Here is a 27,849-nt window from a genome sequence, read left to right as displayed (position 1 = left end):
ACTCATTTTTAAATCTGAGACCTCCATTTAGTCTCTCTGCCAAATAGTTAACAAAAGTGGGTCTTGAAAATACACTTTTTGCAACTACGCCCCAAGATTGAAACGAGGAAAAAGAATGGAATGGGAATCCCTATATGTGGTGAGAAACTAAAAGATACTCGTAGAAAGCATGGCCCCCAAGCCCTATGTAAGTATAACCCTTAGAAGATAGTTTAGCATTGCTCTATCGCTGAGTATGGCTGAGTATATGCAAACGAATATTAACTACTCGCATCCATCCATTATTTGCATATGCAGATGCAGATAACTGTTTTAGAATATGCTGATGCGGTTAATATATATATATATATATATATATATATATATATATATATATATATATATATATATATATGGCGTCGTTTTGAATTAGGTATATGTTAAGTTTACATTGGTTTTGGATGATTATGTTGCTTTCTCGTGTAACACTGTAACAAAAAGGCAAAAATAATGTAAAATTAATATATATATATATATATATATATATATATATATATATATATATATATATATAGCTTAAAAAAATTAAAGCAAGCCAAAAATGCTAAAAATCGACCTAAATTATTTTAAAAATCTTTTAAAATAAGCCCTAATAGAGACTCAAAAAATGCCCAAAAGACTAAAATATTCCTAAAATGGCAATTATCTAATATGCAGATAATAAATAATAACCGTATTTAATAATTGCGCGGATGCGGTTAGTACAAACATGATGTAGATGCAAATATCTACATGTAATATCATCATTTTGCAAATGCGGCTCTAGATATTATAAATAAATGTATCCACGTCCGTATATACACCCCTACCGCTGAGTCTGAAGGAAAGATCAGTAATCAAGAAACCTCTTTACCTTGAACTCATAACTAGCAAAATGAGTTGCCCATTAACATTTTTGTCTGTGATCAAATGGTAAGAGCCATGAGCCACTCCTAGGGAGTGGCCGTGAGCCCTCAACTTTCAAAAATGAAACTTGATCTGAGAGGCATAATTATATTTTCACAATCATTTATGATATCTATTTGACGAAAAGATTTACGGAAGCCTCAAATTTAAAATATGCCCAAACAAAAGTCTCGAATCTATCAAATTAAAAACCAAAAGTCTTGAAATCAAAATGGCCAGAAGCATTGGAGGGTTTTAACCTGAAGATATCAAATTCTTCTTCAAATTAGATGCTCACACACACAAAATAAAATAAAATAAAAATAAAATTATCACCAAGCATCCTCAGAATCCACATTCTTTACAATGTCAATACTAACGCCGGCCAGTGGCCACTGCGCCCACTTCCCTTACCTGTCTTTTTTCGGTGATTTCTTTTCCCCTCACCAATTTGCGTTCTCCAGGCCTCTCTTTCGAATTGCTATTGTTTGGACCGTTTTATTTGATTTCATTTTTAATTATTTAATCAATGATGGAGTTTTCGTCTGAGAAAGTTGAAGAAAAGAGGAATATAAATTTGTTTTATATATTAACTTCTGATTGAAATTGTGGGTTTCCAACATAGCTTTCTGTTGGTGGCTGAATTTTTTGTTTGATTGATTTAAAAATCAGGCAAATTTGGGCTTTTGAAGTCCTCTTTGTCTCCCAACTAAACAGATCCCTACCAATCTCTTAATGCTTATAACAACAGATCTATCATCCACCACACCATCTCAACCAACTGCTCCATCAGCTTCATATCTGTTCAATATAATTTGAAAAAAAGAAATGCTACAAATACTTTCAACTATTTTACTCCGACAAGTCACCATTGATGTAAAACACACCAGTCCAAAATTTAAAAGTCATTTTCACTGCCACGTAAGGGATTGCACAATTAGAAATACAGGTAGCATTTCTCACTGGATTTTGCTTTTTACTTTATCCATCCGATCTGTGCAAACCCTAAGAATACATGTGAATTCCCCCATTTTTCAAGAAAAAAAAAAATTGAAAGAAAACACCTTGTCATGGAAAATATTCCTAGAGGTTCTCACAAAACTGGTTCAAGGAACAGTTGATTGAAAACTGGGCCCCATAACTTTCCCTGTGAGATAGTACACTCAAATTAATGTTGTTTCTTAATTACCCAAACCCTAATTCTACAGTTAAAACAAAAAAACCCTTCAAAATTTTGGTCTTCCAAGGCATATATAACAAAGTCTCTTTAGGGGTGGAAAGGGAGCCACTACTCTGCCATATTCCTTTTCTTCTTTTAACATTTTATTATTTGCCCCCAAACCTCAACCCTACAAACTTGATGATCCTCAAATTCATACCAGTTCATAACTTGAAAAAAAAAAAAAAGAAAAAAAAAAAGAAAAAAGAAAAAAGGCCAATGAAAGGCTTGAATCTGATAAAGAAAATGAGCTGGAGACTAGCCAGCATTAAAACAACATTTAAAGATTAACTGCATACCTCCCAAATGTTGGACCAGCAAAAGTACATCCCTTTGACAACAACAGGATTTGAGTATAATAGTTGATATAAAATGTTCTCATTCAGGTTGTTGGAATTCAAGATCTAACTTCCTTTTTAGATGTGTTCTGTCAGTACTGCAGAAGAACCAAAAAGAAAGAATCAATAATAATGACAACCTTAAAGTACAAGGTTTGCTATATATAACAATCATTCAGATATTCTGCATAACTTCACGAAAAAGGCGATTCTAATGTTCATATTCCACTAGTTTGTTTAGCACTCAAAATTTACAACAACAAACAAAGGTTTGTAATAATAATTAAAACACATATTCCACATTTTCCCAGAAGACGAAATCCAATAAAGAAGATATTATATCATACTATGAGCACTTGGATATTAGCAGTCATTGAGGGGTTCTACCTATTAGTAGTACTTAATCATATTGCAACTTTAAACAAATATGTTTTCAAGGAATTAGCATATTAGAATCAGACGCCTAAATAGGTTAGAAATTTTTTGTCCTATCGGTCCAACTGCTTTGTCCGACTCAGGGATATCAGTTAGAGAAACTCCGATCGTTTTGTTTCGTCCCAGATCATGTGAACTTTTTTGTTCTCATTTAAATCATTGAAGTGCACCACTCTTATTCTTCACTTCCAAGTTCAAAAATTCAGACAAACCAAAATCATATGTAGGCATATGTTGGGACAGTTCTTTTTTCCCCAAACATTAAGATCCTAATGTAAATATTCATTAAAAAAATATTTACATTGATCTAGGCCTTTTTTATAGGTTTGTTAATCCGAGTATAATTTTCTAAATTTTGTAATTCAGGTTTGTTATGTAGTTAAAACATGACTTTTCTACATTGATGTAGAATGTCTAGCTATGAGGACTATAAATTAATTTAATACAAAGCCACTATGAGATTGAAATCCAATGCAACCCAAGTCAGTTACCGGTTGTCTTAAATAAATAAGGATGTATGGTTCTTTAATATTATCCAAAACCTTATGCCATGTTGCTTTGCATTTTAAGATAACTGATAACTCTCTCTCTCTTAGTAAATTACACATGCACTAAGTTTTTTTTTATGAATACACATGCACTAAGTTTAAAATCTACAACCTTACCTTCCACCTGTTCTTCTAAGATAGGAAGTGACACCTGAACTAGAACTCAATAGCATGCATTTTAAGATAATTTTCTCTCTTCGAAAACCTTATGCCATGTTGCTTTGCAATTTAAGATAATTCTCTCAATCAGTAAGTTACACACGCACTAAGTTTAAAATCTACAACCTTACCTTCCACCCGTTCTTCTAAGACAGGAAGTGACATTTGAACTAGAACTCAATAACTTGCATTTTAAGATAATTTTCTTTCCCTTTCTCTATTTCTTTTTTTATTTATTAGTAAGTTACACATGCACTAAGTTTAAAATCTACAACCTTACTTCCCACCTGTTCTTCTAAGACAGGAAGTGACATTTGAACTAGAACTCATTAGCTTGCATTTTAAGATAATACATCTCACTCAACGGATTATCTGACTTGGAACCATCCTTAACAAAAACGAGAGAGGGGGGGCAGCCACCTACAATAGAGGGGTGGACGGGTGCCCAAAAAGAGGGTTGGCTCACGGGGCCACCCCTCTCCTTTTTTTTTTTTTTAATATTTTAATTTTTTATCATAAAAGAAAATTAAGTGACGTTGCAAAACTACTTACATTAATGCCACATAAGCAGTTTTAGACGTAATGAGTGAAATGAAAAATATAAAAAAAATTAAGGAATTAAAGGTTGAATTTAAAAACTCAAGGATTAAATTGAAATCATGTGATTACTCAAGGAGTAAATTTATATTTTCCCTTAATTCAACAACTAAAACCAAGAAGTATTCAAGGTTTTGTTTCGAAGAAGTCCCACATTTTCCGCCGAATTAGAGGGAGATATCACCATTGATAACCAAATTCTCTACCGAGTTACATCTTCTATTAGAGCTAGCAATCTGATGGACAAACTTGGTATTTTTATCACCCTCTCTTAAACACAACACCCTTAACTTTTGCCTCCAACACACCTCCAAAAGCATAGTCTTCTACAACTCAACAGTAGCCACATTCTTCCTCAGTTTCTCCTCACCAGAAATAGGCCTTTATTCTTCAACCGCTTCCAGACCTTTTAAATCATTAAGAAGATGATCTCTTCTTTTCTTTTCCACCATTACCAAACACTGATTCATTTCACGTTTTTAAATCGGCTTTCAGAGCTTTTAGTTTCTGAGCCAAAACAAAACTGGGGCAACCTTGAAAGCAATAGGAGTTCCACCAGTACCTCACCTTCTCAACAAAGCCGTCTGTTTCAGCAGCATGTTTTCAAATTTAAAGTAACTTTTGCCCCTCTACAATTCGCCACAATCAAGAAGAATAGGAAAATGATTTGAAAGAAGCTTGGGTAATCTGCACTAAACAATGTCCTGAAAATTAGCCTCCCACTCAAGAGAGACAAGAAACTGTCAATTCGAGACCACAAAGGGGAATCGTGATTACGAGACCAAGCGATGCTTCCACCCCAGATAGGGATATCCATAAGACCCAGCTCAAGAATAAAATCTGAGAACTCTTCCATAGCAGGAGAGAAACTAGCCCTCAATCTATTGCAAGGGAAGCGAGTGACATTAAAGTCGCCTCCAATGCACCAAGGTAAATCCCACCAGCTAATCAAACCTGTCAACTCCTCTCATAGCAACCCACGATCAACATTTCTGGTCATTAGCATTTCTGAATTTACAAGTCACCGAGAAGTTACCCACATACATTTCGATTTTCTCCACAAACTTCGCACGGTACTCCTAAAAATTTGCTCCAATTTAGTCTCCTATTAACAATGTCAACCTTCCACCATTTGAGGAGATTTCTAATAGGCATATGTTTATCCACATCGTGCAACCCTCTAAAATTTCAATAAATAATTTTCGGTTTCATAATGGAACAGAAGACACCCACCCTCCTCTACCGCCATATTTAGAAGCATTATCTATAGAAGAGAACAATCTAGCCTTTTCAATTTCCCTTTAGGAGTCAACTTATAGGTGCTAGAAGAGAACCACTGTTCACAGCATCCTTAATGGCTGGCTTCAACAGAAGCGGAAAGGGGCATAATTTCCTTCAAATTTGTCAAAAGGCATTCCTATAAATTTACTAAAACTTCTGATCTTTAATACCCACTCCGAAGTCTCTGGCTCATAAAAGCCAGTCTCCTCCAAAGCTGCAGGGGGTAGACATTAAGTGGCTCACAGAAAATAGGCTCACCCCAAGGAGAATTATTCAAAGGAGAATTATTCAAAGTCAGTACATTAAACTTACACTCAAGCCCACCTCCCTCCACAATGCTCAAATCCGGACAAGGAGACGACTCCTTTCCAGAGCGACTGGTCTCAAAAGCTTGCTCAGCCACAGAGGTAACTATAGCAGAGTTCAAAACAACATCCTCGTCGATCCCACACCAACTAAGAAGTGTTAAATTACCACTTATTCCAAAAGCTTAAGCTAATAGGAAGCGGTAAATTTATTCACTTAATTAATACTTTAATACTTCCCCTCACGTGTAAGCTCAGATTTCCTTTTAATAGGTGAAGCCTAACACGTAAACTATTTAATTGAAATAGAAAGTAAATGATAGAGTCATGGTTTGAACTCAAGACATTTGGCTCTGATACCATATTAAATCACCATTTATCCTAAAAGCTTAAGCATATAGGAAGAGGTAAATTTAATAACTTAATCAATACTTTAACAAGAAGAGGCTGGTTTGGAACAACCTAAGCTATGGCACAAGGCAAACCATTCATTGCACTACATGCCTCTAGCTGAGTCAGCCCCTCCAGTACCAACTCCTAATCAACACAGCAAACCTCTCCCTCCTCCCCAAATCAAGAGAAGGACCAAAGGCCCAAGGGTCTAAACCTGTGACAAAACCCCTCTTTCCACTCCTCAGAACAATCTTTTCTTTTTTATAAGTAAGAAATCAATCTTATTAAAAAAGCGTCAAATGCCCCTTTGTACACTGGGAGTATACAAAGGAAACACCTCATGAGAAAGAGAAAAGCATGCGAGAAAGTCAACAAAACTAAATGAGAAAGGGTGGACATAAACCATAATCCAAAAGTACAAAGTAAGATAGAACAAGGATAAAATCTAGTACAAGGTACTTTCCAAATCCTCGAAACTCCTATTATTCATTTCCCTACATAAGCACCAAAAGAGGCAAATAGGCGTCATTTTCCACACTGCAGAGCTCGTTGGCCTTCTAGAGGACCACCAACAAGCAAGCAAGTCGATAACTAGTCTAGGCATAACCCAAAACATCCTGAAACGACTGAAAAGAGTACACAAAGCAGAAGCCACGTCGTAATGAAGAAGATGGTCCACAAACTACCCAGTGTTCTTACATATATAGCATATGTTTATCACGATAACATGCAGCTTCCTAAAGTTGTCCAGAGTAAGGATCTTGCCAAGAGTCGCGGACCACGCAAAAAAGGAAGCCCTTGAAAGAGCCTGAGTGTGCACCAAACACTTTTCCAGGGAAAGCGACTACCACCAGAGCAAGCCAAGAAGTAAAAGAAGAACCTTTTTTTTTTTTTTTTTTTATGAATAAGAGAAATTTCATTAAAAGCGCAAAGTGCGATTAAGTACACAGGGAGTATACAAGAACGACAGCTAAGAAGAGAGTAAAAGAAGAACTTGACCTTTAACAAACCTTTTTTGGAGGAGACCCATCACATCTTATCCTTCCTACCTCTTCTCACTTTAACTGAATGCAACGCCTAAAAGAAAGAAGCAAAATCATCCACCTCCCAATCGTGAGACTCCCTAGTAAAGCTCACGTTCCACCGGTTGGAACCGCCCAAAAACTCCAAATTATCAAGAGAGGCGTCCTTCACACGGGCAATACCAAATAAAGCTGAAAAAGCTACCTTAAGAGCCGTATCCCCACACCACAAATCATGCCAAAAGCTGATCTTGGATCCATCCCCCACAACAAATCTAGTGAAGCTTTTTGATAAGTAAACTGGGGTAGAGAGAGCAACAAATCTAGTGAAGCTTGAGAAAGAATCCCAGCCTTTTCTGATGTTCTTCTACACCCCCACCCCAGAGGCACCTGCCAACTTGAGAGCACCACCTGCCCCATAGGCTGCCGCATTTAGAATCTACCACTACTCTCCACGCATCTCTCTTAGACCCAAAACGCCATAACCATTTACCTAGTAGGACGCGATTGAACACCTTCAAATTTCGATCCCCAACTCTCCCTTAGATATCAGAAAGTAAACCTTGGGGATATTTAAATTATTTGCCTATCCCTCCCCATAAAAAGTCTCATTGGAGCTTCTCAATTTAATTGGCCACACTAGCAGGAATGGGGAAGAGAGACAAGTACGTAGGTAGATTGGAGAGAGTACTCTTAAGGGTAACCCTACCACCCTTGGACAAATACAACAATTTCCAACTGGCCAAGCAACACTCGATCTTTACCACGATGCCATCCTAGATAGACTTAACCTTGTAACACGCCCCTAGCGGCATACCAAGACACTTCAGGGGCAGAGAGGAAGTTCCGCATCCCAAGATGTTAGCCAACTCGGCAACATTATCCACGTTGCCAACAAGAACCAAGAGGGATTTGGCCAAATTGACCTTTAAGCTAGATACAGCTTCAAAACATAATAAGAGGACACGAAGATAGCGAAGGTGGCTAGGGTTAGCCTCATAGAAGACCAAGGTATCATCCGTGAACAACAAATGTGAGATATTAACAACGGGGAGCCTAGAACCCACAGAAAAGCCTGAGAAACGACCCCTATAAACAGTAACAGAAAACATTTTGCTCAAAGTCTCCATGACCACTACAAACAGAAGGGAAGATAGAGGATCGCACTGTCTCAGCCCTCGAAAACTACTGAATAAACCGAACAGAGAACCATTAACCAAAACAGAGAAGCGCACCGAAGAAATGCAATGTGATATCCAAGAGACCCATTTCTCCTCAAAACCGCACATTTTCCGCATGTACAATAAGAACTTCCAGTTGATGTGATCAAAAGCCTTCGTAATATCTAGCTTGCAAAGCACCCCAGGAACACCATACTTGATACGGCTATCCAAACATTCGCTGGCTACGAGGGCCAAGTCCAAAATTTGTCTACCTTTAACAAAAGCGTTCTAAGGCTTTGAGATGATCTTCTCCATGACACGACTCATTCTATTAGCAAAGACTTTAGCAATGATCTTGTAAACACCACTCACAAGGCTAATAGGCCGAAAGTCTATGAGATCAATTGCCCCAGGAGTCTTGGGGATTAAGGCAATGAAGGAGGCATTGAGGCTTTTCACAAATTTGTTATGAGCATGAAAATCAGAAAAGACTCCCATGATATCAGACTTGATCACATCCCAACAATCTTGGAAGAAAGCCATCGGGAAGCCATCGGGACCTGGAACATAATCTGTATTCTTACCTTTCACCACCTCTAGGACCTCCCTCTCCTCAAAAGGAAGCTCCAACCGAGAGGCCTCCTCCGCAGCTAAAGAGTTGAAAGCGAGGCCATCTGGCCTAGGCCGCTAGTTGTGTTGCTCTGAAAATAAGGACTCATAAAATTGAACAACATGGTCTCTGATTGCCGGTTTATCTGAAGAAATTGAGTCATTTACAGACAATGATTCTATGGAGTTGGATCACCTGTTCGAGTTTGCAATCCGATGAAAGAACATTGTGCATTTGTCACTTTCTTTTAGCCAAAGAACCCTGGATTTTTGTCTCCAACTAATTTCTTGGAGAATAATTTTTTTTCCATATCAGTGACAATTAGGCTTTTCCTCAATATCTCTTCAGAGTCTAATCCTCTCTCTTCCACAAGCCTATCAAGAGTGAAAATCTTCAAGACGAGCTTTTTTAAGAGTCTACATTCCCAAACACCTGATCGTTCCACAATTTGAGATCGACCTTTAAAGCCTTCAATTTTTGAGCAAGAACAAAACTAAGGGAGCCTTGAAAGGTACAAGACGCCGACCAAAGCCTCACCCTATCCACAAACCCCTCTTCCTTCAGCCACATATTCTCAAACTTAAAAAATCTTTTCCCCCCTTAGATGCCGTCACAGACAAGGAGGATAGGAAAGTGGTCAAAGCACAAACGTTTTACAATATCATGAAAACCACTAAAAAGTAGTCTTTTCTCAGTAAGTTAAATACTCACATTGGCTGCTTGACTAACGGCTTATGAACCCTCTTCTAGAAGAGCCCAGGATATATAGCTTCCCAATCCGGTGAAACAAGAAGCCTATCAAGCCTTGACCAAGATGAATTATTGGACCACGTGAACGACCCCCCTGCAAGGAGAAGGTCCATGAGACCTTGCTCTGATATAAAGTTAGAAAACTTCGTCATCGCGGGTGAAAGGCGTCTTGATCATTCGCAAGGAAAGTGGGTGACATTGAAATCACCACCAATGCACCAAGGCAAATCCCACCAACTAAGCAAGCTAGCCAATTCGTCCCATAAAAACCTTCTATGAAAATCGAGATTAGGACCGTAGACCCTCACAAAAGCCTAGTTGAGTTATCTTCAATATTTCTAAAAGAGCAAGCCACAACATAATCTCCCACACACACCTCAATCTTTCCACAACCCTCCTATCCCACATTAGCAGGATGCCACCAAAAGCCCCACTGGAAAGAAGATAGCATCAATCGAGAAACTGGCACCCCCACAGGCTTCTCACAACACTGTTAGAAATAAGCTCCAATTTAGTTTCTTGCAAGCATATAATGTCTGCCTTCCACTGCCTAAGGTGATTTTTGATTTTTGACCACTTGCCACCTTGATGCAGCCCTCTAACATTCCAAGAAATCATCCTAGGATTCATGTATAGCCTCTTTGAATCCTCCCCTTGTTCCTACCACAAGAAGCACTGCCACTACGAGCATCATAGTTGACGGAGCTGAACAGACCATTAATTTCTCTCACCTTTTTTTCCCACTTTTGAATGGGAGCCTACACCCTGAGCTTCATTACTTACTATAATATCTGTAAACAAAGCCAAAAGTCTTCCTTTGAAACAACCGAAAGAAAGGCCCACAAAGAGACTAAATTCCTCTAGTAACTGCATAACCCAATCTAAAGAACGCACCCCGACCATCCGCTTAAACTTAGCTGGTGGACAGCATGCCAAGGGGGTGGGTTCTGCCTCTGCGAACAACTCCATCTCCAAATCATCGCGATTATCTGAGGCAACTTATCACAAAGAAGGGGGGGAGGGGGGGGAGGTGAAAACAACCGAAGTGGAGGATTCAGACCCCAACACAGGCTCACCGGGGAACTGCTACTGAAGGAGGAAGAACGTACCCCATCCCTCACCCACCACAGGGAGCAGAACAGAGAGGGGAAAGCCAAAGAGCCCATCGGGAGAACCTAGATCACTGGAGAACCCAAAGGCAACGACGCTTGCAGAGTCATTGGAGAGCATAACGAGAGGGGTTTGGGTTCTACGAAGGTTGCGGAGACCCCTCGAAAAAAGGACTCTCCCTATAGTGCGTCCCTCCTTGAATTATTTGGTCATGCAATATTTGCTAAATACAAAGAACAAAATTAATTTCTCTGTTGGCTTGCAGGAGAGCACATGGTTGACCCGCGCTCGATGGAAACACCTCCAAAGAAGAACATGAGGCACCTGGGTCGCTGGGCTGACCCGTGCCCAAGCCTAGAGAAAGCTTCTGAAGAAAGGGATCCGAATACTCCTTGGGGTTGGGCCGGGGTTCTCCCACTTCAGATCCTCAGAAACTACCATATCACCACCAACACCCAATTTAGAATCCACCAAGGAAATGACATCATTACCTGGGAACACACCAGAACCCAAGGACCCAACATCCCCCCCACTAAGAACAAAGATCCCGGCAACTTTGTTAGCACCAATAGGCACAGAGCTCGGCTCTGCAATGTCAGGTAACGGCGTTTAGCCGTCAAAGAACATGCTGGAATAACGCCCAATAGAGCAAAATGATTCTCCTTCAGAATCCCTCCGAAGAGGTCCACCGATGCCTCGGAGACTCGCAGCAGTTCATCTGGTGACTTCACGAGCAAGGCTAAAAAAGCATGCATCTGCACCCGTGCTCGATAAGCAGGCCTCAACCTGTGATTTCACTCTCCACATAAGAGAGAAGACAAGTCTGGGTTGAGCCAAATTTTTAACCCATAAGCCCCTACCCTCCAGCGGGCTTTTTCCTTTGGCTATTAACCTAAGAGAATGGCCCAAAGGACTCGAGACATCAGCTTTAGTACCGAAGGGCTCGATAAGGGAGGAAAGGGTTCTCCAAGCAGGAGTGGGCTTTAGATCCAATGTGCTCCGTTTAGGACAAAAACTCCAAATAGAATTGAGCTTCAGCTGGCCCACGGGCCTCAAGAGTGGGACTTGAGCACCAGCAGGCTCCATTAGGGACGTATAGGCTCTCTCATTAGTAGTGGGCCTCATCTCAACACTAGTTGCTCCGTTTGGGCCAATTCTGCCTGCAGATCCAACAAGATTCAAGCCCTCAATTCTCACTCCATTGAATGGTCAATTTCCCCTTTAAGCAATTCCAACCCCTTCCTAATGTTACGAAAATCAAGACAGATACCAATGTCAACCTTTGAGCCACCTACGTAGACTGACACACTGTCCTCACTGACAGAACATCTAGGATGCTCAAATTGACTAATCCCATACGTTTATGAGCAATATACCTAGACAAAAGCTTTTAAACTTTTTATTGACTTGGTTAAAGAATGGTGGAGAATTTGCAACATTTAGCTGAACCATAGAGGGAATGAAAATAATCGGTTTGCCTTAATAAGGCAGCAAATCTTTTTATTAGGGAAAATCTAATCTGGCTTAAAATCTAGCTTAATAAGTTTTCCCCAACCTGAGTATGCTACAACCAGTATTGACATGCATGCTGGATCTGATGAACCAACCCCCCCCCCCCCCCCCCCCCCGGGCTCAAAAAATAAAGAAAATAATTTATGTATTAAATTTTCTGATTTCCCCTTAAATGGAAAAGGTCCTTCAACTCCTTCACAGGATGGCTTAAAGGCTTAAATAAGAGATTGAAAGAACAAAATCCTAAAAAAGTTTCCCCTGGAGTATGTCAACACATAATTTTGAATTACATTGTCAATAACCATTGTGGAGTTGTGGTCCAAGGCTATCAAGAACTATATGTTTACAACAACAAGATTGTAAATATTATGTTCTTTGTTTGGTGTAACAAGCATTCGGAAATTTATAACTGCACCTATTTTAAAAAAACCAACCCCTCTAACCTATCAAAATATTTCTACTCTTTGATGATTTTAAAAACAACTAGGAACCTGTAAATCTAGCTCAGAAGTATGATTCCTAACAAATAACAATGTCACTGTGATGCTCCAATTTTAGCCTTATAAAATGTCCAAATTAACAGTTTTGATCTCAAGATATTGATACAATGTTTAAAGCCCATCTTCAAGCAGAACTAGCCATCATGCAAGTTTAAGTAACTTACAAAGTTTTGAACCATTATGGAAATAACATAACAATAATGCCTTTTTACCTGTTAATTGTAGGTCTATTGGGAGGTTTTGCTCCAAAGATAGAAAAATCAACTGACAGAGGTACTGGTTCATTCCTGCTTGTATTTCCACCAGCTGCGAGCCTTATTTCATCAAGATGCTCGTCGATCTTATGAACTTTGTATGCATTTCCTTCAAAGCCATCACGTTCTCGCATTACTCGCTTGGACTTTCTTGAAGGTGACAAGACAGTGGGACCATCGTGTGAATTAAAATCTGAAGCTCTAGATTCCTGCTTAGGAGCAGGTCTAGGGAGTTTATCCGGAACTGTAGGCAAAGGTGCAGATGAAAAGTACCTAAATAAGAAATATGGATGAGACCAGGGAACCAAAAGTAAACCGCATATCTCCCAGTTGAATGGTTAAAAAAGTCACACACCGATGCTCTAATGCCTGCTGCACTGATATTCTAGCTTTAGGATCATAAGTAAACATTTTCGATAACAGATCAAGACCATCATCACTAGCCATCGGAAACAGAGAACGTAAAGGGGGTGCAGGAACATATTGGTACTCCACATAATCAGGAAGATATGCCATATCAGGCCACTGAGATGGTGTTGGAGTCCCAAATGCAGCAAAGATCTTTCCTAATTGATCAATGTCACTTGAACCCTATAAAATATCAACAATCAATCAGATCAGAGAATCAGAAAAACATGCCAAATTTTGGATTCTTCAAATATAGATGGCACATACAGAAACATACAACAAGCCGACAAGATCAACCTATGCAAGATATACAAAGTATAAGCCTTAATCCTTTCCAAATGTGGTAGAAAATACTTCATAAATCCTTCATCAACTACTGGGGTTGGCCACAGGTTTCTTTCTTCGTCATTCTACACTGTCTAAGCTACAATACTCCATGACCTTCATGCTTATCATATCCTTCTTTACTACTTCTACACCATGTTGATTTTAGCCAAGTTAGTCAGCAAATTTGCAAACAACAAAAGTAACAATCAATGGCTAATATGTAAAACTAAAGTATGAAACTTATGGAAAATATTTACTAGCGAGTTCAGTACAGTAATCGATTATGGCACTACGAAAGAATACAAAGTAATGGCTAATCATCAGTTGCCAGAATGAAATCCTAAATATTGAAGAAAAGAAAGCAGTTTCTTAAATATGAACATCAGCTCAAAACAATCTGAAGTAAAGAAGAGGTGCTGAACTTTATGGCCAGTGTAATTGTCAGTCAAAAGATGTCTACCACATTTGTATCAGTGTGCCTGGCACAGTGAAGCTTGGAACACGTGCAATTTTATTAATCTGTCTCTCCCACCAAGCTTAACTTATCACGTGTATGAGTTATGAGGATGAAATCTTGCTTGCATAAATTAATTAGCCAAAGTTTATATATAATTTAAAATATTATATCTGACAATCTACAAAACAAATTTGATGTGGAACCTTCTCATATCATTTTTTTTTTTGATAAGTAATTTAAAATTCAATAAAAAGCGCAGAGGGGCACAACCCTAATACACGGGAAGTATACAAGAGAGCCCCTAAACGGGAGGAACAACTAATAAATTAAGAAAGTCCACAAAAGTAGAAACACCTAAGTGGCAAAGATGGGGTGCTATCCATAGATATAGCGTGTTAAGAAGACGCTTCCTTAATACTACCATTCCAGTCTCGACATCTTCAAAAAGCCTCGCATTCCGCTCTCTCCAAATGCTCCACAAAACACAGTGAGGAACTACGCCAAACATTCTTTGCTAGGCCATGCCCTCAAGAAGCACCCCAAGTAGTCAACAAACCCAGCACCGATTGTGGCATGACCCATTCAATTCCAAATAAAGAAAACATAAAACTCCAAAGCTCACGGGCGGTGTCGCAATGAAGTAACAGATGATCAATAGACTCCCCCTTCTTTTTACACATACAACACCACTCAATAACCACAATATTCCTCTTTCGCAGATTGTCATGAGTCAAAATTTTACCTAAAGCTGCAGACCATACAAAGAACGCCACCCTTGTCGGAGCCTTAGCACACCAAATATTCTTCCACGGGAATGATGGACCTTCTTTCCTATTAAGTGCTTCATAATATGACCTTACTTCAAAATAGCTCCTTGTAGAGAGATTCCAAACTAACTTGTCACCCTCTCCTTGTCGAATCGGAGTGGAGTACAACCGCTCGAAGAACGAGAGCACCATCTCCAACTCCAACTCCCAGTCCTGGAATTGCCGCGTAAAGAGAACATTCCAATGAATATTGCCATTATGAACAGCCATATTATCTACCACCATTGCCGCTTTGTTCCTCACAAGACTATACAGAACTGGAAAACAAAGCTTCAAAGATCTCTCCCCACACCACCGATCATGCCAGAAACTGATATATGACCCATCCCCTACCACAAACCGAACATAATTGCAAAACTTCTGCCACCCTTTCCTGATATATTTCCAAACCCCTACTCCATAGGAACCCGACACCTCAATAGAGCACCACCCACCCTTTAGGCTCCCAAATTTGGCGTCAATCACCAAACGCCATAAAGCCTCTCTCTCCCTACCATATCTCCACAACCATTTACCCAAAAGAGCTTGGTTAAACTGGGTGAGGTTGTGAACTCCCAACCCACCTGAATGCAACGAAGTACAAATCCTGTTCCATTTCACTAAATGAAATTTGGCCTCATCCCCTATGCCACCCCATAGAAAATCCCTCTGGATTTTTTCAAAACGATTAGCCACCCTCAAAGGAATAGGAAACAGCGACAAGCGATACGTGGGGAGATTGGACAGCGTGCTCTTAATAAGAGTCAACCGTCCACCCTTTGACAAATACATACGCTTCCAACCAGCCAGCTTCCTTTCCATTTTCTCAACCACCCCTTTCCAAGTAAGAACGGACTTGTAAGAAGCACCCAAAGGCATACCCAAATACGTCATAGGCAAAGATCCAACCCGACAACCCATAAGTTGGGCCAACCCTTCAACATCCTCCACCTCACCAATAGGAACAATTTCTGATTTTCCTAAATTGATCCTTAATCCCGAAACTGCCTCAAAACAAAGAAAAATGCACCTCAGATGTCGAATTTGTTCTTCTTGCGCCCCACAAAAAATCAACGTATCATCAGCAAACAATAAATGATTCACTACTATTGCCTCCGACTCTCTATGTCCCACAGTAAAGCCTGTCATCGAACCCTGCTCCACCGCAGCAACCAGCATCCGACTCAAAGCCTCCATAACCACCACAAATAATAAAGGCGATAGAGGATCACCTTGTCGCAAACCGCGAGAGCTAGTAAAGAAACCCGCCGGAGTTCCATTGACAAGGATGGAGAATCTCACCGTAGAGATACAAAAACGAATCCAAGCTCTCCATTTCTCCCCAAAGCCACACCGTTGTAATAAGTAAAGTAAGAAGTCCCAATTCACATGATCATAGGCCTTTTCCAAATCCAACTTACACAACAACCCAGAATCCCCTGAACGGATTTGACTATCCACACATTCATTAGCAATAAGCACTGAATCCAAGATTTGTCAACCACCAATGAACTCATTCTGGGTGTTTGAAATAATCTTACCCAAAACTGATTTAAACCTGTTCGCAAGGACTTTGGAAATAATCTTGTAAATTCCCCCAATAAGACTGATAGGCCGAAAGTCACTCACATCCACAGCATCATTCTTCTTTGGAATCAGAGAAACAAAAGTAGCATTGAAACTCTTTTCAAACTTGCCTCGAGAGTGAAAATCTGCAAAAACAGCCATAATGTCATGCTTTAAGATATCCCAACACTTCTGAAAAAAAGCCATAGAGAAACCGTCGGGGCCCGGAGCCTTATCTCCATTGAAATCTCTGATGACATCCCACACCTCCTTCTCCTCAAACCCTCTCTCTAGCCAACTACTCTCATCTTCATCAATTGAAAGAAAAGAAAGGCCCTCTACCCTTGGCCGCCAAGAACAATTCTCAACATACAAGTTTTTGTAAAATTGAACTATATGCTCCTGAATCTCCCTTGGATTTTTGGAGATTTCACCATCTATACTTATAGAGTCCACTTGATTAAATTTGCAACGCGAGTTGGCCATCCTGTGAAAAAAATTTGTGTTCTTGTCCCCCTCCTTCAACCACAAAGCTCTGGATTTCTGTCTCCATATTATTTCCTCAAAAAGAAGAGTTTTCTCCAGCTCTCTAGACATATCTATCTTGCGAACCTTCTCTTCCTCCTCTAGACCTCGGCCTTCATCAACTGAATCCAGCTCACAAATGCCCTCCAATAATTCTTTCTTCTTCTTCCCTACATCACCAAACACTTCAGCATTCCATTTCTTCAAGTCTGTCTTCAATGCCTTCAGTTTAAACGCCAAAATGTGACTTGGAGAACCCGAACACACATAAGACAACCACCACTTTTTGATTTGCTCAACAAAACCCTCATATCATTATGTTCACTTTACTAAAATCTATGCTACCAATAAATCAGAGGTATTCAAACTTCTGCTTGCAAAAGAAAGTGCATGACAAACAACACCATACTGATGAATAAGAGGGTCCCCAAATTATTATCATTGTTGTAAGTTGTAAACACTAAAGCAGAGGCATTCATACTTCAACATCAAAAACATACTGCAATCCCCCTCCCCCCAACCATTTTTTTCCTTACGCTGGGGCTTCATAGGCATGATCAGATAATCCCAATGTTGTGACACTAAGGTGAGCCTAACAAGTTGCCAGTTCAATCATCAGATAGCTTCTGACCATATAAGCCAAACTAAAATGACCTAAAGCTAAAAGTGAGCCTATAAAATCATCCGCTAGCCGCTCTCTTGAAACTCTATGGGGAAAGAGAGTGAGAGAGGTAAAGGATGGCTGCGCTACGCATGTAAAACCATTATGAAAGAAAAATATTAAAAAATCACAAAGATACTTTCAAAGGCAGAGGGACTTTCTGTCCAAATCACATCATGTTCTCTATCAATCTTCGAAACACAACAGTTTGTCCTCCTCAAGATTAAGATACAAATCCAGCACAAAACATGTTAGGCTATTTCATAACTGAATTTACTAAAGCTTCCTTCTCATCATTTGTAGCTACAATATCCTCAAACAAGGCCAAAAGCCGATCTTCGAAGCCATCGCACGAAAGCCCCACCATGTGACTAAACTCTTGAGCCAACTTCAAAACCCACTCCGAAGACCTCTTTCTAGAATTTTTTTTTTTTTTTAATAGGTGAAGACCTCTTTCTAGAAATTCCCCTAAACTTGTCAACTGGACAGCAAGACAGGGGTGTAGGCTCCTCCGGAATCAATTCTAAATCCATACAATACTTTAGCCCATAACCAGAAGAATGAGAGGTGTGGGTAGGTGGGACAACCACCAAAGAATCCTCCTGAGAATTCTGAGGACTGAAAGTGGAGACAGGCGGCACAGCACCACAGGGAGAAGAACCCGAAGAATCCAAAGACCCCAAATCGGTCCAAACAACCACAGCTTCTCCAGAATCCGCCGATGCTAAAATGGTAGAAACACCCAGCTCTTTTGGGTCTATCTCCAGTAGAGATTGAAGAGCGGAAAGCTCTGACCCAAAAGCCAGCTCCGGTTGGATAAGAGCTCGCCGGGAATGGGATGTCAAAGGTAGGAGGCAAGCCACCGGCAACCTCTGGCTTCGCCGGAAACGACCCTATCATCCAAATCAGAGCCAAACCTTCCCCCAGTAGCACATCAGCAGTTTCTGGCCGTGAACACAACTCGGGTCTAGGAGAAGAGTCGGCATGCAGGTTCACCGGAACAGAGAGCATGTGTGGTAAAATTAAATATTCCAACACGAAGAGGGAGGCTTTGTTGAGATTGGTGGTGGAAGCTAAATAGGAGAGCATGTGTGGAGGGTAAAGCTCCGATGCGGTGTACGGGTCCTACAGCGTGGGGGTGTGGACAAACATTGGGAGGGGATGGGGGGATTTTTCCAGATTTGTGAGATATGAGGTGAGAGATGGGTATAAGATTCAGTTCTGGCATGACATCTGGTGTGGAGAACAAACCCTGAATGAAGCTTTCCTAACGTAAAATAGAATTGTCTATTTCAAGGAGGCCTCAGTGGTAGACCATATGTTGGTTGCAAAGAGAAGAGTTTTCAAAACACTTACCAAACATAGGCTCTCTTTTTTTCAAGTTAAAGTCCAATTTGAGCCGTTCAACTTGTTGCATTCTATTTGTGTAAATTATAACTAGCATCTAGAATATGAATAAAACCGCAATAAAACAATCTCAGAAAATGCAGCTTCTTATTTAAAATATCACCTTTATTTATATAAGAAATAAAAAATGGTAATACGAGTTAGGAAATAGTTAGATTAACAATGAATTGAATGAGAATACATGTCAGACAATAACTAAAATATTTTGCTAAAAAAAAAAAAAAAACTGTTATTGCATGTTGGGCCTCCACTGTTTCTTTTATGGTTTAGTCTATTTTGGGCTCGGTACCAATATGTGATTTGATAGACCCATTGTATAATATAATCCAATTTCCATTTACGTGTAGACCAAGTAAAATCTCAACTAAAATCTAAATCTTTTTCCGCTTAAACAATTTAGATCTAGATCCCAACACAATCTCATAACTTGGAGATTTTTTAAGCGATCTGGATTGTTTGATGGAGTTGGTATTTTACGATTTCAATCTCCATTTCAACAACTATGGTTGGAACAATTCCTCAAAACACAGTACCACAAAACCACAAATTAAACCAGTCGGAAGTCCCTCACAACAGACAGACTAATTGTGGGGTTCAACCTAGTCTTGCTTTTAAAAATATCACTTGTAAATCCCCATGTCATACTAAAAGATATGAAGCTAAACCATAAAGAAATTAGCACAAATACAAAGACATCAAAGCATGAAAATCAAATTTTCAAGAATCAAAACAATGAGTCACAACTCGTAAGAACCAGTAACCATGAAAATTTTAGTTCACCTGCAGAAAAGGTCGACGCAGGAGAAGTTCAGCAAATATACAAGCTGCAGCCCAAACATCCACCCCAGCTCCATATTGTTTGGTACCAAACAACAGCTCCGGTGCTCTATACCACCGAGCAAAGACCTATACATAAGATTACGAGTTTACAGTTGAGTTATATTTCCAAATTACATCACAAAAATGGATACTTTTTCATTTTGCAATAGGTAAAAAAGAATTATTTTTTATAAGTTTTAATACCTAAAATTTTGCCCATAAGTAAGAGGTAAAAAAGAATTATAAAACATAAAAAAATAAAAATAAAAAAATCAATATTTGGAGATTTAGATGCAATAAACCTCAAAACATCTTTGGGGATATCATCAGAGATTCCAAAATAAATTTTGCAAGGTGATTGTTCATTCATCCACAACATGAAAGCAATATATCTAATTTCTGAATGAGATGGCTACTTAAAGAGCGGATAGTAAAATAACAGACATGATAATAAATATAATAGCCAGTGCAATGGCCTCCTAGTTCTGAAACAATCACTTCCTTCTCACAGATTTGCTTTAAACCAGTGACAAATATGATGATAAAAGTAATAACATTACGACCAACAGCAATTACACACTAAAACAACTATCAGAAAAGCATTGATAACAGAACAAGAAGTAAAAAATAATTTAACAAAAAGGAAAAAAAAACAAAATAATAGTTGCTGCTTGTTACTCTATATTTCATAACGCTAATCATGTTTGATTCACCATAATTTCCTGGTCAAATGAACACATCAAAAACTTGCTTTAAATCGTTCAAATGACCAAAAGAGAAACAACTCAACCAAGTTTCCTATCTTCTTAGCAGCACTAGTGACTAGGACTGAGCAGATCCCCGCAAAACCCGCCCCGCCCCGCAAAAACCGCCCCAACCCTCACCGCAGAGCCCAAAACCCGCACCCATGGGGCGGGTTTTGGGGCTGTTTTTGGCCCCCCCGCGCGGTGCGGGGCGGGTTGCGGGGGGGACCCTTGAATTTTCTCGGGTCCCCGCCCCGCCCCGCACCCGCCCCGCATATTTTAAAAAAAAAAAAAAAAAAAAAAGAGGAAGAAAGCGGCACTCGACAGAAACAAAAAGTCAAAAACAAACCCTAACTTCTAACCTCTCTTCTCTAACTCCCTGACCTTCCTTGCGCCGCAGCCCCCTACTGCCCCCTTGCACACGGACTCGATCAGCTTGGACAAGAGCTTGGCCTCGTCGCCGCCGGAGGGGTCGGCCTCGCCGCGGAGGTATCCGTAGGCAATCAGCTTCTGGATGCAATCGACGGCGGGATCGGCGATCTTTAGAACGCCGGAGTTGGCGGCGTTGATGAGCGGGCTGATTATGGACTCGGAATCGGCGAGGGAGTACTCGGTGGTGCCGCCGTCGTGGAGTGGACCTGGGCCTGAGGAATTGGGCTCGGCCTCGGCCTCGGGCTTGGAAGGGGAAGCGAGCTTCTCGACTCGAGGACGGACTTGCAGTCGTGGGCGAGCCTGGATTGCTTGCGCCAAAGAAGCGTTCTTGATGATCTTCTCGAGCGCAGGGGAGACCACCTGGCTTAGCCGGGAATCGGCTTCCGAAGAAGCCATTCCCGTGTTCGGAGATTGGAGGGGCAGCTCAATGAATCAGATCTAGAGTGAACAGGAACCGGGGACGGTTTTGCCTTGTGGAAGCTCGGTAAAGGAGGATGTTGCTAGCTCGCCGAGCAACGGTGGGTCAAAACCCGCGGGGATCCCCGCATACCCGCAGGGATCCCCGCCCCTCAACCCCACCCCATCCCCACCCGCCCCATGCGGGTGCAGGGGGCAATATGCGGGGTGCGGGTTCCCTTTGGGGAACCCGCACCTTTGCGGGGCGGGGGCAAAAAAACCCCATCCCCGCCCCCCCCCCCGCCCCATGCTCAGCCCTACTAGTGACATATGATTTTGTTAGATAAACAAATATTTGTCATTAAAAAGGGGCAAGTTTGCCATATACTGCATAAAGAAAAACCCAACTTCACAAACTCAATTATTTATGGTATGTTTGGTTCGAATATTATTCAATATTCGAACCGGGTTTTTATTCGAAAACCCGCAACCAAGTGGAATAGAACCCGACACTGTTTGAATATAGTTTAAATGCAGTTTGAATTTTGAGGTGAAATGATAGAGGAAGAGGCGTGGCTTTTGAGTTTTGTAGCATTAAATGCTACTCTGAAACCGTCAGTAGCATATTTTGAGTTTTGTAGCATTTTTTTTAGAAAATAAAAATAAAAAAGTAAACTAAAAAAAATTAATTTTGTTTTTTGTTTTAAAGAAAAATAGAAAAATGGAGTGGCCAAAAAAGCCAACGCCACCTGTGGGGGTGGCTCGCTTCCACCCCAGGGGTCGGGGGGTGGCTCGCAGGCCACCCCGGCCCCTGGGGTGGGCCACGCTCCACCCCGCGACCCCCTGGGGGTGGCTTTTGAGCCACCCCAAATGGATTTCGGGGTGGCCTGAAAGCCACCCTAAGCCTTAGGGGTGGCCGCGCGGCTACCCCCAGTGGCCGGGGGTGGCCGTGTGCCACCCCCTGAGCCCTAAGGGTGGCTTTCGGGCCACCCTAACTGGATTTCGGGGTGGCCCGAAAGCCACCCTTAAGCCTTAGGGGTGGCTTTTGGGCCACCATTGGGGCCGAGGGTGGCCGCGCGCCACCCCCTGAGCCCAAGGGGTGGCTTTCGGGCCACCCCAAACAGATTTCGGGGAGTTAGGGGTGGCCTTCAGCCGGGGGTGGCCGCGTGGCTACCCCTAGTGGCCTGGGGGTGGCTTTCGGGCCACCCCAAATGGATTTCAGGGTGGCCCGAAAGCCACCCGTAGGGGGTCGGGGGGTGGCGCGCGGCCACCCCGCGCGCCACCCCCCTCTCCAAGGGGGTTGCTGCCACCGGCAACCACCCCAAAACACTGTATTTTCTTTTCTTTTCTTTTTCAAAAATAAAAATAAAAATAAAAGTCTAGTTTTTTTTAGTTATTTTAAATATTAGTTCTATTATTTTTTTTAGTTTTATTATTTTTTTTAGTTTTTTTTTTATTTTTTAAAAATTAACACTTCTTTTCATAACACCAATCATTATACACAACTTTTCATACAATCAAATCATTTCTAATCACTTTCTACCATTATAAAACACTTTTTTCCAAACTCAAAAATTCAACACCCAAACACATATTCAAAAAGAATCTGAATTATATTCAACGTCCAAACACATTTTCATTACCTTGAAATTCGCAAACAAATTCAAAATATTATTCATATTCGAAATATTCGATACCCAAACAGACCATTAAGCACCACCAACGAATAAGGGGCGTGTTTGGTTGTACTTTTTCAAAACTACTTTTGCTTTTTAAATGCGGAGAAAACTTTTCAGACTTAGTTATCAAAACAAATTTTCAGATATCATTCCCCACAGGAAATAATTTTCAGTTTTCATTTTCGAAAACACGTTTCAAAATACATTTTAGAAAACAAAACACAAAACACTTTGAGAAAACTTTCCTCACCTTCATATAAAGACTATTTTGACAATACATGCTCAGTTTTTCAAAAACAGGTGAAAAACAACTTTGAAAATACGGTCTAGCCTTTCATGCATTGTAACAAGTGGAGTGAGACGCCAATGGTAGAGCTGAAAAAGATGTTCCAATCTCTTTATACATGGATAGAAGTGTGCAATAGTTTGCCCATTTCTAATTTCTCTGAGTTTTTTGAGTCTCATTCTGCTTTTTCTATGCATTGCAAGTTCTCTTGTACACTTCATGCGTACTAAGGTTACGTCTCTTTGCGCTTTTAATGAATATGAATTATTTATCCAAAAAAAAATTATAGTGGAGACTGCCCTCCACCCTGTGGAGGCTGCCCTATTACCAAAGGCAGGGAAGTTGGGTCTCTCCTCCCCCACTAACAAGGGGGTGACAGCCTACTGAAAGAGGGGTGGCTCACGACTATCTCCACTAACAAAGGGAGTGGCCCCCCACTAAGGGAGGGCTCGCTGCCATGCCTACTTCCCCCTCCTCCCCCCAAACTAACTGATGGGATGGCTTGCGACCACCCCACTAACACATGGGGCGGCTTGCAACCACCCCCTAACCCACCAACAAAAGGGGGCTTGCAGCCACCCATAGATAGAGAGGGTGCCCCTATTGAATGAGGGGGTGGCCACAAGCCATCATTCTGTCACAGCGGGGGTGGAGCCATCACTTACCCTATATTATTTTTTTTTATTATTATTTTTTGCTTATTGTTAGAAATGGTATAATTATAAATTTTTACAAGTTCTGTAAAACAATAATGGAAAATGAACAGAATTGAATGGAAAGATCAATTTAATAATGAGAACATACTTAATGAGGTAAAAGATATAAATAAAAACTCAACCGACGTTTTGTTAATTTTTCATTTTTGTTTTTTGATGAATAATAATATATTGAAAAGAAAACATGCAAGCTCATGTACATGAAAAGTATACAAGAGAGACATCCACACTAAAGGCGTCTAAAATCTAGATTCAAAGAAGAGAAAGCAGGAACATTGACTACAACCCTATTTAAGAATGATCTCAAAAAAAGGATTTTAATAAAACACAGAGGTCTTGCAATCCTCTAAGAGGTGCCGATTCCTTGTTCTCCAAATATATCAGTGCCTCTTTGATTGAGGACTGCAAGAACCCTGTGCTTTATTTAAAAACAACCCTATCTAAGAACGATCTCAAAAATAGGATTTTAATAAAGCACAGAGGTCTCGCAATCCTCAAAGAGGTGCCGATTCCTTGTTCTCCAAATGTATCAGTGCCTCTTTGATTGAGGACTGCAAGACCCCTACGCTTTATTTAAAAACCTCTTTTTTAGGATCTCTCTTAGATTGGGTTGTAGTCTATGTTTCTACTTTCTCCTCTTCGAATATTTTAGATCTTGTTAACTTTTTAGATTTTAGACATCCAAACACTTCACAGTTTTTTTTCTTTCACAAATACTTTTCAAACATTGTTGTCCAAACATACTCAAGATTTCTAAAACACTTTTCAAAATACAAAACATAAAATACTTTTCTAAAACCTATCCAAAAGTACTCAAGATTTCTTTCAATGAAAGTAGTGCCTAAAAGGCTATCCACAGATTCATCCCCAAAAATATCTACTCAAAATACCGGAACTTGAACACTAAAATGAATCACCACACAATAATATGTGGAGAAGCAAACCTGATGCGTAAACTTGCGATCTGGGCTCCCAAATATTCGTGCTAAACCAAAATCTGCAAGTTTGAGCTGTCCATTAGATCCTATTAACAAGTTGTTTGGTTTCATATCCCTGTTAAGCACAAGTAGCACATATATGAGACAAGTCCTATGAAGAAGTTAAAACCTTACAAATCAACTCATCAGTGCAAGAACAATACCTATGTAAAACCCATTTCTTGTGGCAATAAGCAAGTCCTTTGAGTGTCATCTGAAGGTACGATTTTATGTCAGCCGGTGAAAGAAATATATTCCGGTCACGAATAACAGCTTCGAGATCTGTCTCCATGAACTCAAACACAAGATGCAAGTTACCCTTATGAGGGAATGCATCAATCAACTCAATTATATTCGGATCTTTGAGCTCTTTAAGCAGTTTAATTTCCCTAAGTGCCGTAAAATTTACCCCTTCCTTCTGCTTCCCAAGCCGGATTTTTTTAATCGCAACTTTCTGTCCTGTCTGCAAACAATCGGTTAAATTTTGAAACCAGTCATTCTGATTATTCAATATACGTCTCAAGAGAAACGTTGTTAAAAAACTCCATCTCTAATATCCAATCAATCCGAAACATACCAAAACCCATTGAGATCATCAAACCTGTATATTTACACAGTTAATTTAACGTAAAATGCTACAAAACTAGCTGCAACCCAACATGCTAGGAATTTCCGCTTTCCAAAAAATAAGTTGTTTAGCTATCCACTCAGCTTTCCCTAATTCAGCTACTTTGCTCAATTTTCAGAAACCTTTTTTACTGTAACTAATTTTTTGTTTTAAAGAAACCCAAGTATAAAACAATAAACCTCATAAACATATCTTTTTGCTGTCCTTTAAAATTCTCTCAGCAACCAAACAAAAGAATCGGCGTGAAACTTTGAAAACCCAAAATTTCCCTTTTTTTCTCAGCAACCAAACAGAGCTTAACTGAAATTCTTCTGCGTAGAGAATTGCCAAACCCTAAATTTTCTAAGCCAAATAACAAATTCGTTAAAAAAAAAAAAATACACAACAAAGAAAGAATCACCTTGGTATCAATGGCTTTGTAGACGACCCCATAGGTACCTTCTCCGAGGACTTCGCGCTTCAGATATCTATCGGCGACTTTCTTGGACAGATCGAGCTCTGCCATTTTTTTTTTATTATTATTCTTTCAATTTTTTTTAAAAAACAAAATTTGTTTGTAATTTCTTTAACTGTTCAAATAATTTAATTCACTTCTTGAGTAATGTTTGGGCTCAAGTTTGAGAAATTTCTCGGTCAGTCTCATTTTCCCCAGAAAATCCGAGATTAGGGTTCGGATTTCGGGTATGGGGCTGAGAAAAAAGCCGTTGAAAGCTTTGAGACAGAGAACAAGAGTAAAGGCAACAGAGAGAGAGTAAGGGCAACGTCTATGGTCAATTTAACGATTTCTAAGGGTACTTTGGTAATAGTGGGTGTGGGATTGGATTCGCGAAAGCCCAAAGACAAATTCCGATATGATTTGTAGATGGACCCAAAATTCGTACCAGGCCTATATTCTACTAAAAGACCATGTAATGTTGGTTAGGGGTAAAAATGTTATTAACAATATTCGCGTTCGCATAATGCAATTATTGTTTTTAGGTATCCATATCCGCATCACGCAATTACTATCTGCATCCGTGCAGCTATTATCCTTTATTTGCATATAAGGTAATTGGTGTTTTAGATTACTATCTAAACTTATATACAAGATTAAATAATGTGATTATTACTATACGTAAGTTTAAATAAATTAAGATTGCACTTGTTACACAGTTCACGATTATCAACCATAGAAGGTAATTATCACATAAAATAATCGGGATTTTTGTGTTTGTAATGAAATTTTTTATGTTTAACCAAACATTTTGTTCGCATTATCTGTATTCTGTGTTTTGTTAGCACTTGCTATAAATGTGGTGCTAAAGATATTTTATATTCAATGTGATGTATAATGAATGTAGTAATTAGTTATTTCACTATGAAGTTATAAATGTCGTGTTAAAGACATTGGTTTTTCAATGTGATGTTATGAATGCACGAGTTAGGTTCGTTAGGAGTTAAAGACATTGGTTTGTTTGGGACTTGTATAAGTTATTGCATAACAATTTTGGACCACCAATGGTTTTAGGAATGAGGGAATGAGATATATATAATGAGGAATACATAATGAAGTGCTACCGTATGAGGTATACATAATGAGATATAATCTTCATGTTACAAGCCATTAAAACAGTATCTATAAACTAAACAAGGATACAATAACACATACAATACTTCTTCATTTAAAACCCATCAAAGCAGCATCCAACATTACATATTGTTTAAGACTGCTGCCCTTCAAAAAATATTATTCAAAAGCTGTTATAGACACAATTTGTACCAAAATAGAAAATATCAACAGTTTTTTGAATATACAAAAAAAATTGAAGCATCTATGAAATTAGTGCTTTCAACTTGGCTCCATCCTTCTTCTCTTCGCTTCTATAATTTCAACTTCTTTTTCAACAGTTGTGACAA

At 39.8% G+C, this 27,849-nt stretch overlaps 1 protein-coding gene across 1 annotated transcript; it reads right to left on the bottom strand.

Annotated features, from left to right (window-relative positions):
- Window positions 1-2,149: 2,149 nt before the first annotated feature.
- LOC133868761 (cyclin-dependent kinase D-3-like) lies at window positions 2,150-26,697 on the bottom strand. Its single transcript, XM_062305758.1, has 7 exons — window positions 26,354-26,697; window positions 25,490-25,788; window positions 25,293-25,401; window positions 20,058-20,183; window positions 13,476-13,711; window positions 13,079-13,393; window positions 2,150-2,579 (listed from the first exon to the last, which is right to left on the bottom strand). The coding sequence occupies exons 1-7, from the start codon at window positions 26,456-26,458 to the stop codon at window positions 2,522-2,524; spliced, it is 1,248 nt and encodes a 415-aa protein (XP_062161742.1). The 5' UTR covers window positions 26,459-26,697; the 3' UTR covers window positions 2,150-2,521.
- Between the last annotated feature and the right edge of the window lie 1,152 nt (window positions 26,698-27,849).

Source organism: Alnus glutinosa, chromosome 5, assembly GCF_958979055.1.
Source record: "Alnus glutinosa chromosome 5, dhAlnGlut1.1, whole genome shotgun sequence".
Taxonomy (NCBI): domain Eukaryota; kingdom Viridiplantae; phylum Streptophyta; class Magnoliopsida; order Fagales; family Betulaceae; genus Alnus; species Alnus glutinosa.
This window is presented reverse-complemented; position numbering and strand designations above follow the sequence as displayed.

What these genes read in the sequence shown, in the direction of transcription:
- LOC133868761 (XM_062305758.1), bottom strand. Translation starts at nt 26,458, where the DNA reads ATGGCAGAGCTCGATCTGTCCAAGAAAGTCGCCGATAGATATCTGAAG. An exon ending in ATCGCAAGTTTACGCATCAG is followed by an intron (nt 20,184 to 25,292) that starts GTTTGCTTCTCC and finishes TCTTATGTATAG; the next exon opens with GTCTTTGCTCGGTGGTATAG. An exon ending in AATAGACCTACAATTAACAG is followed by an intron (nt 2,580 to 13,078) that starts GTAAAAAGGCAT and finishes GTTCTTCTGCAG; the next exon opens with TACTGACAGAACACATCTAA.